This window comes from Fulmarus glacialis, unplaced genomic scaffold (assembly GCF_000690835.1).
Source record: "Fulmarus glacialis isolate BGI_N327 unplaced genomic scaffold, ASM69083v1 scaffold43541, whole genome shotgun sequence".
In the NCBI taxonomy this organism is placed as follows: domain Eukaryota; kingdom Metazoa; phylum Chordata; class Aves; order Procellariiformes; family Procellariidae; genus Fulmarus; species Fulmarus glacialis.
In genome coordinates, this window is record NW_009191666.1 from 13136 (window position 1) to 22660 (window position 9525).

The window sequence follows — 9525 nt, forward strand, 5'->3', positions numbered from 1 at the left end:
AATTATCATTGTCTATATCAAATCTGTGAATGAATGTCCACAGTAGAGCAACAGGAACAATCAGAGGGCTGAAAACTCCAACGAGATGACAGATTCAAGTGAGTGGGACTATTTGCCTTGAATGTCAGCAAATAAATTGGTACACACAAGAACTGGGAATGAGGTTCGATTTGGATTACTAGATTATCCGCTACAGAGTTCTGTCCAGTTCTCTCAGCCTCCAGGAATTTCACCCAGGTAGTGCCAGTAACTTCACCCATTAACTTTCCATAAGCAAACGGTATGAATGCTATCTAGCTGCTTTGATATAGTTAACTGACGGAATGGTGAATAAAGGAATATAAGCTATCATTTACAAAAGAAGCAATTAAGTATCTAGCATTTGTCTGCTTTTCAGAGTCTCTATTGCTATGTAAAGTTTGAAGAAGAAAGACTAAAAAAAGCAACTTTAAAATGTGTGGAAAACTGCATCTGACTTTGAAACTAGAACAGGGAATAACATTATACAATCATTTTGCAGCTCAGTATTATTTTGGGATATTCCAGCCACCAAACTTCCTGAACAACCTTCATCTGAGAAAGTAAAAGAGAAAGAAGTTTTTTATATGCCCCCTGATGTTCCAGATACTTTTAAGCATCTAGATCTCTGCTGGAAACCTCTCACAAAGGTACTGTACACAAATATAGAACAGAACGATCAAGCCAAACTGTAAATATGGCCAGAACTTCACAGGAATGTATTCTTTTGCTTCCCAACTCTTTAATTTTCCCAGCAAATTGTGAATTCCTTGTGAATTTCCTTCTGATTATGAAATGAAAGACTTCAACGTTCCTCTGAAACTTCAATAAAATGCATTTTGAAAAGCTAACTCACAAGAAACAGCATGACTGCCTCTTAAAAACTGCAGGAGGTGCAAAAGTAGTTGTATTAATAGTGTAAGTTCCTGTCAGCCTTTTCAACCGCTGTGCTGTCTATCTCAGTGGGTCCCAAACTGTGAAACAATGTCATGGCCAACAGAACCATAATTACTGGCAACCTAACAGTCAGTCTGATGAAAATGGTCATAGCAGTTTGTGAAAAAAGTGAGGCTGAAAATAATCTGTTAGGTAAAAAAAGTAATCATTTTGGACCTGCTGATCTGTGCTGCTCAGAATAGCTGCCGCTGGCACAGCTGTTGAACAAGCATGACCACTGGAGCTGTTTTTTTGCTAGAAACATGGCAAAATCCTTACAGAGAAAGGGTAACACAAGAGAAACCACAGGTTTGCATTTTCTCTGTGCTTGCACGTGAGGCAGCAAATACTGTTCGTGGAGTATTACAAACACACTGCAAACTGAAAAGACCTGTTCCATTACAGCAGATAGTCATTTATTCTTGTACCTCAAAGATCTGACAAAATGAGTTAGCAAATGCATTTTTTCTGAACAGATAAACCTATGTGAAAGTGATACCAACAGAGAGTACGGTCCCATCAGAATTAGTTTAAGGGAACTGCATTATCATTACAAAACCTCAGGTAATATTTTTATTACACCTTATTGGGGAAAATGCTTTTAATAAGCTTATATTTCAGTATATACATAATGAAAGCTGAGCCACAAAATGTTGTATAGCTAAATGCATCTGGGGAAAAAGGTTTCTTAAATATACTGATATGCAAAGTGCAACATACATGTATTGGCTACAAAGATATGTACATGTATTGAATACAAAAAGATCAGTTCTGTATCCACTCTGCCAGGCTTCACTTAACAGCCCATGCAAGTCCCCCACCCAGTCTCTTTATCCCTGAAACAGTATGTCCTTTTCAGCCCTTATAGAATACTATTTTTAGAAAAATGATCCTAGAGTAACGGTATATATTGTAGGTATTTCTGTAGTGCTTTGGATAGAGGTGTCACTCTTCACTACAGAACGTCAAGTTAGTACTTCACGTTCTGTAGTAGATCAGTTCTTATTATGGTACTTTGTGGTAGGGACACACTACCAATCCCTCTGTAAAGCTGGCAAGCTGACACACAGGTAGCCCAAGAGTTGGACTCCCTGAGAGAGTGACTGCAAACCATGCCTTTCTGGCAGTTGAGCTGCTGTGGCATAGCTGCTCCAGTGCACACTGTCACACCACAGGCTGCAGGAGGCAGGTTGTGCCATTCCCTGGAGCAGAAACGTTAGCTCCTGGTTGCAGCAGCTAAGGGGGATGCGTACGGGCAGTTCCCAGGAGACACTGATGAAGAACAGAATGGTGCTACCCTAAGTAGTTGTCTGGGTATGGGAAGCACTGACTTCAGAGCAGCTGCAGCAACGGGGAGATACCATCAGGAAACAGTTAACCTGGAAAACTGCTTCTTTACTTAGCAGTCTGTCTTCATCTCTCCTCTTGAAATTCCCCTTATCCATGAACTACCTTTATAAGACAAAGGATTTGCTTGGTCTGATAAATTCCAGTGTATAATAAATAGATGTATCCATACTGTTTCCCAGAGAAGGTGCACTCTCTGAACACACTAGAAGTACCTGCCAAAGAGAGCCCATATACTGAGATGAGTACTCCTTCAAGCAAAAATCTGAAAGTGCTAGAGAATATCTCCGCTGACTTTTCTGTGGGAACTGAAGTAAGTGAAAATAATAGATTACTAATGAAAATGTTAATCCAAGATATCCATAAGACTGAACAATTAAATAATAGAGTTTTCAAAAATGTATGGACTTGCATGTTTTCTTCAGGTGTTAACTAAAAAGATCTTTCTGGACACGCTACATGCTTAAAATAACGATAAACCCCCAATATTTGGTAGACTATGAACCCTTACTCGAAGGGCAGAATTAGAAGACATTTCCAAAATACGTTGAACTTAACTACCTGCCATCAAACAGTATTTCTTTATTCCAGAACCATAAGATTAATATTTTTTTAGTGGTTCCCCAAATGTCAGGTGAAAATGTTTATACTACAATTTCCCCCACAACTTATTTCTATTTTAGGAAGTCCCAGCTATTCATAGCCCTCTACCTACCCTACGTATCTAAAATTCCAAAATCTTTCCCAGTTTTGAGTTCATGTGGAAATGAAAATTTGGGTTCTAGCTATCTTTTTGCTTCCGGTCACCTTTACCCCAAATACTGGAGCAAAGCATGAACTGTAAAAATCGAGCACCTAATTCTGCAGGAAGGACTGCCTACATACATTGTGGTAAGTAAAGCTGGTTTTGGCAAGACATAACTGAAAAATGGTGATCCGAAATTTTAGTATTTTTTCAGTCATTGGCTGCAAACTTTCATTTTAATTTACTCAGAACATATTTAATATTAAATGCATTTACTTGATTTTTCTGGCATCACAGGATGGAGAAATTGTTTATTCCAACTGGAAAATGGAAATTGATAGTGACTTGGCAAAACCAGTTAGTAAGTACAAGTTTCTCAATACCTGTTTAAACCTTAATATATTGCCAATTTTAAAATATTTGCACCTACACTCTGTCTTTTTAAGGTTCTTGCTCATCTGCTATAATAATCTATCTCACTGATGACACCAGGATTCAGCAGTACAGCCTCAAAAGTGTATGCAGTTTAGCTATCATGACAGAATAGCAAAAGCCCTCTCCAGCATCACAGGTGCATCACTATTTACCTATTGGCACAAATCATGGAAGACATACTTCACAGTAACTAGATTTGCGGCAATTCCAATTCTTATACCTTGTGAGCAAAAAAACGAGGGTAGTATCTTTGAAGCCTGTGCTGCACTCCTGTTTCCGCCCGCGTAACTCCCATTGTGAAGACAATCACTAAAGCACTAGTTACAAGCAACTGCCTTTTTCATTCCATTAGGTCAGAAGCACACTCAGAAATACGCCATCCACACCGAAACCATCAACACTCTCCAGAGATCTCCATTTTTTAAAGACATCATTCTAAGCATTGGAGGCCGGAATTTTGCCATTTGGAAAGAAGGGCTTACAGTTAAGTTACTTTAACACAGCTGTAACATAATTGATGGATATACAAGACAGAACTATAATAGCCTCAGAATCTGCATTTTCAGAAATGTTTGTAAGTCACAAAGCTTCATAGTTTAGAAATAAATTGGGTATAAGAAGAGCTTTTCCTTTTTCTTCAGATTAGAAAACTACTTTAGAAATAGCTTTGTAAACTTGCCTTTTACAGAAAAAACGAAGTGACCTTCTTCAATTCCAACCTTGTAAAAACTGTAGCTTCTCAACAAATTATTTCTGCTGCTGGGGGAACCAAAGAACAAAGGCAATGTGTGCTAAACAGGTCTGAAGAACTCATATTTAGGATGCAGTCTTATCATCTGAAGACAAAGAAACGTGGGGTTTTTTACAGTTCCTCTCATGTAGGAATCCAGGTTAGCTGCACCTGGCAAAATCTCAAGACCACAGATTTTAACAGCAGATAGACAGATTACCTTAATAGACTGGAAGTGAGATATCAGGTTTTTTACTTCCCCACAATTCTCCTCTTTATCTGCAGAAGGTGATACCAATTTTGCCATTGAGACAATTTTTGTAATAGGATCATTTAAATTGTGAATGTTCTTAAATGATAGGAAATTTGAAGTAGTGAATGGATAGTACTGTTTGATTGTTGGGTCTATCTTTTATTTGTTTTCAAAAAAAATTAAGAATGGACCGATCCTTCAGTCAAGCTGCTCTGCAGGAAGATACACTGCAGGACAATGGTCCTTAACAAGACCGGGAGTTTTCTTCATTGGCAGAGACGATGGAAATATAGATATTTGGGACTTACTGAAGAAAACTCATGAGACATCCCATTTCCAGAACATCTCCGAATCAATGATCACTTTCATCAGCCCCTCAGCCATCATTGCCTCAGGTATGTTGATGGTGATTGCACTTTTACTGTGCCACCCAGTTTGCAAAATGGCCCATGACTCCAAGGCACACTAATCTTGTTACAGACGATCTTATATAATAGGTAAGTACATACTTCCACTAATTTAACACTGCACTGTACATACAAAAATGCATACATCAGTTCTAAGTGTACTACCATGGCATAAAGCAACTGCTAACATTTAATTTAAAAAAAAAAAGAAGTTTGAAAAAGTATAAGCTTTAAAGGGAATTTCATTTGTTAAGAAAATAAGAGAGCAAGAAGGCTGCCTTTTTGCTGCAGTGAACAATAAACCAAAAAAGACCACAACAAAAATGAACCCTCTGTAGCTCGTGTTTGGGTGGAGGCACGTGTAACTGTTGGAATTTAGATTGTTTATATGTTTTTTGTCAAATATCTTTCAGCAAAGCAGCATTTTTTAGCTGTTTCTGATGATCTTGGAGTACTGCATGTTTTGGAAATCTGTCAGACACTAAGTCACCCTTCGAGGAATGAGGTTGGTAAGAATTTTTATTAATCTCTGTGACACTTTATCCTGAAAACTCCAACCCAGAATCAGGCATGCCTCGAAAAACTTGCCTTCAAATGGACGGCAATTAATTTGAGATCAGTATGGCCATATTCTCCAGAGATCACCTGTAGCAAAGCTGGCTTTGCACAGAGCTCAGAGAAGAGGCACCTAAAGGAAACCTGGGTGACAGCTGGCAGAATTCCACTGCTCCAACCTGGCTACATGAAAACACAGTGAAGAGTTCAGCTTTTTTTGCCACCTGCATAAAATGACACCTGCTTTCATGCATTAAAGCAATGCTATGTAGTGCATAGTAATGTAAATATATTGAGTTTCTCTTTCTTTACACCTTCCTGTCCGCATTTGCATCATTTTTTTTTCTGTAAATTTGGTACTTCGATTTACACATCTTAGTATCTGGTTCTAGCTTAGTTAAAGCACATTTTGCAAACTGTTACTAACATTACCACTCATTCATTCTCTTTTGGAATAAGAACTGTCTGTACCAAAGGGCCACGGGAACAATGGAAACAGTTTTAATTTCTCGTTATTTCCACATCATTTTCAGTTGTTCTTTTCCCCACCTCCCAGCCAAAGATCAAGCTAGTGTTTTCATCTCATCCACTCTAGCAGTCTTGCCTGCTACCTAGTCTGTTATTTTTACATCACAAAATCTTCTTCCCGTCCTATCCCAGTTTTAAGTTAATGTATGCACTTAAATAATATATTAACATCCCATAAAGGTTTGCTGTGTGCAGAACTACAGTATGTAGCAATATAACGCCAGGTCAGCAGCCTCATTTTAGTAAAAGTAACTTCTCCAAAGCAAGCTACGACCTAAGTGCTGTAACATGAGGAAACACATTGCTTCTGCCCAAATTACGTGTGTTTTGGAACTACACTATTTAGAGCACAGAATTATCAACCCAGGAGCAGTCACTAATATTTAGATTACGTTTATTCTAACCGAATTCACTATATTCACTGAAAAATACTAGGTTGTTGAAGAGACTAATGAAAACTAAAACACAGAATCTCAGATAAATGCGTAGTGTAATACTGAAGTATGGTATTTTATGGTTTCTTTGTGCCTGAAGTTGGGTCAGTGAGGATTTGGACTGATGTAGTGGAATCACTAACCTAAAACTGGTTTAGTTATTTCAGTGTGGGTTCCTGAAGGATGATCTACTCAGAGTCAGTGTAATAAAAATTAGTTAACGCCATGCATATTTGTATCCAAAATCAATTGGTTTCAATCCACATCTTTATATTGTTCTGCTGCAAATTATTTGGATAGAGATATCTATATTCCCAATATAGATAAACTAATAATACTCTTCAGATCATCAGCAATAATTCTGTGTCTTTGGGCATGTAATGACCCTTGTTTGTCATTGTGTTAATAGCATGCCAATGTACTTGATTATTTTGAAAGAGAAGTCAAATATCTGAAGTACTGTGAACAAGAGTTTCAAGAGTATCAAGAGTTTCAAGCCAAAACAGAATTGAAATGGAGCTGGAGGCACAGAGGGAGAAAACAGTATGTAATACTTGGAATTAAGAAAACTTCCTTTGTTTCTTCGGGTCTTTTTAAAATGCATGTGTTTGCTAGGCAGGATTTCCCACAGTATTTTCAAAAATCAGGATAGACATAATCAGAATAGCTTAGCAGCTCCTTATTTCATACTTAGAGTTCTTAGGAGTGGAATAGATGGTCCTAGTTCATGTGAGTTCAGCTCTTAGTCGAGTGACACTTCTGCAAGAGCATTAGAGCCTATGAACATTTAACAACTATGAATTTGCTTTTCTTTTTACATCAGTTGCTCTTTCAAAAAGCTACATTTTGGCAACTTCCCTATAAACATTGCTCCTTCGAGCGAGGAGAGATTCCAGCCTTCCATTCTTTATTCACATAAGGATTTTGCCTCTCCATTCTTTGGTAAATGGTTTAATAATACCAACTAATCAACCAAGGAAATTACAATTCAGTTAATGTAGCCCTAGGTGATGCCTATTTTCATTAATTTGTGATAGCGCTGATACTGTCCACTGGAAAGCAATGGGGTCGCATACAGGTTTCAAAGCTTAACAGTGCATTATTGCCTGGTATGTGTTTTTCCTTCAGAGTATGACTACTCTGCAGAAAACAAAAGAAGAGATGGAGGAGCAAGAAAATGCAGACTATACCGTGTTTCTGGACCTGGAGAAGCAGATACTAACGGATTTAGGACTAGTAAAGGGAGAAGAAATACTTTCCTCATCAGATGCTTGGAGCCTATTACCACCTTTAGAACCAGCAAGCTTTTTATTTCAGGACCTCTTTATTTCAGCAGAACATGTTTAGCTTCAGAAATAAAGCATCTCGCAGTTAGAGATTCTTGTTTCATTAACTTTATCCATTTGTTTACTCACAATGTGGTTAGAGAACAACTGGTTTTGGCACACTTCCCCCACTATCTTTCATTAATACAGTTATAATGAATATTCTATCTGTTTAAATAATAGTTTTCAAAGTTCTGTGTCCGTCAGGACGCTATAAGCTGTAAAAATCTTAAACACAACTCAGCCGGTCAAACCAACGTGTCAGTGTTCACCCCTCCAATCTACATCCACCTACTCCCACCAGAGAGGAAGCCTTTCTACTCCAGTAGTTACATTCACATAGGCCATCCAAATTCTGCTACTCGGCTCCAGCAAGCATCTCCTCCCTCATCCCCAAAGTAATCACTCCTCTTGAAAACTTAGGGACAAGCAGTAGGTTTTTTTGAGATGCCCAGGACATTTCCTGGTCTGGAGATACGGTGCAGAAAGCACTCCAGAACAAAGAACACTCACCTGAGACTTGTGCAGCCCCATGTCCCCGAGCTGCCACTGAAGGGAGAAGGGGAGGCATGCAGGCACACGGGTACCTCAGATGACTGCAACAATCACAGTAACACAGGAGATGGAAGGAACAATTCCTCATGCAAAGGCTCCACTCTCACCTAAGGGATTTAAAGATCAAAACCAGGCTCTGAATTACTCTTACAAATCATTGAGCCATTGCAGCTCATGAAGCATAGGAACAAAGGTATTTTTTACACTAAAGATGATTTCATCATTAGCTAGCTTTACTCTACCCACTACAACTTCCACAAGCAATTGTTTCCCCAAATAGCACGTGCAGTCACCTGGATCACAGCAGGGAAGAGAGGTGGCCATCACAGCTACAGGAGGACCTATACCAAGAAGATTGCCACAACGCTCAAAAGGCATCATATAACGCTACTGCTTATGCAGGGAATAGTCAACACCAATGCTTCCTCAACAACAGCAACCTTAAATGCAGCCACAGCAAATATTCACCGTGCTATAAAGTCTTTTATTTATTACTTACCCCCTTGCACCTCTACTGAATCCATATGTTGATACGCTACGGGAGGACCATATAAATTACTAAACTTTCGGGGGCTGCTGAACGAAAAGCATAGATCTGACCACACTATTCATAAACCCTTCAAACTTTGCAGGCTGAACCACTTTTACTTGCCATAATGAGATTGGAAAATGATTGTTACTTGAGCCTGGCAAATGCTTACAAACAGAAAACCAAAGCCATTAAAATATATTGTTCCCTCGAAGAAATCAGATTTATTTAGAACAAAGAGCTTTTACCAAGCACACTGTGGCTGTTGAGTGTGTGCATTTCTGTCAAAAGACAGTATTACAGAGAGCGCAAACAGCACTATACAGAAATTTAAATACTTACCAGTGTAAATGAGTAAGAGCTCATGAATATTAATGTTCATCCTCCATCCACAGAGACGACTCTTTCGTAAGCGGTGTTCTGCTGGTTGCTCGGTTTCAATAGCCAGGTCAGACACCATGGAACTGAGCAGAGCCTGTCAAGCGGAAACTAAATCTATCACAGGAGGACAGATTAAACTCTATACGGGTGAGTTCACTCTTTAAACTGTTTGAGGGTCACAGGCTCCTGTCAAACAAATGTCCATATGGCCACAGTAGACACTAAAGCACAAAAGACAACTGACACATGGGGATTTGCAGAGAGGATCTTTGGCTGACAAGCGATAGCCAGCCCCAGTGCTCTGCTTCGTCAGAGTAAAGCGTAGCCAAATACAAAACAGGAGCAGT

General features: G+C 38.9%; 1 protein-coding gene across 1 annotated transcript in view; it reads left to right on the forward strand.

Annotated features, from left to right (window-relative positions):
* WDR63 (WD repeat domain 63) overlaps positions 1–9325 on the forward strand; it is a gene marked incomplete at both ends in the record, with an annotated part of 19648 nt that extends 10323 nt beyond the window's left edge. The window contains 10 exons of the mRNA XM_009586780.1: positions 521–668; positions 1431–1518; positions 2484–2614; positions 3344–3386; positions 3834–3964; positions 4649–4859; positions 5285–5376; positions 6798–6935; positions 7517–7624; positions 9193–9325. Of these exons, the coding sequence (XP_009585075.1) occupies positions 521–668; positions 1431–1518; positions 2484–2614; positions 3344–3386; positions 3834–3964; positions 4649–4859; positions 5285–5376; positions 6798–6935; positions 7517–7624; positions 9193–9325 (1223 nt within the window). The remainder of the gene's footprint in view (positions 1–520; positions 669–1430; positions 1519–2483; positions 2615–3343; positions 3387–3833; positions 3965–4648; positions 4860–5284; positions 5377–6797; positions 6936–7516; positions 7625–9192) is intronic.
* Between the last annotated feature and the right edge of the window lie 200 nt (positions 9326–9525).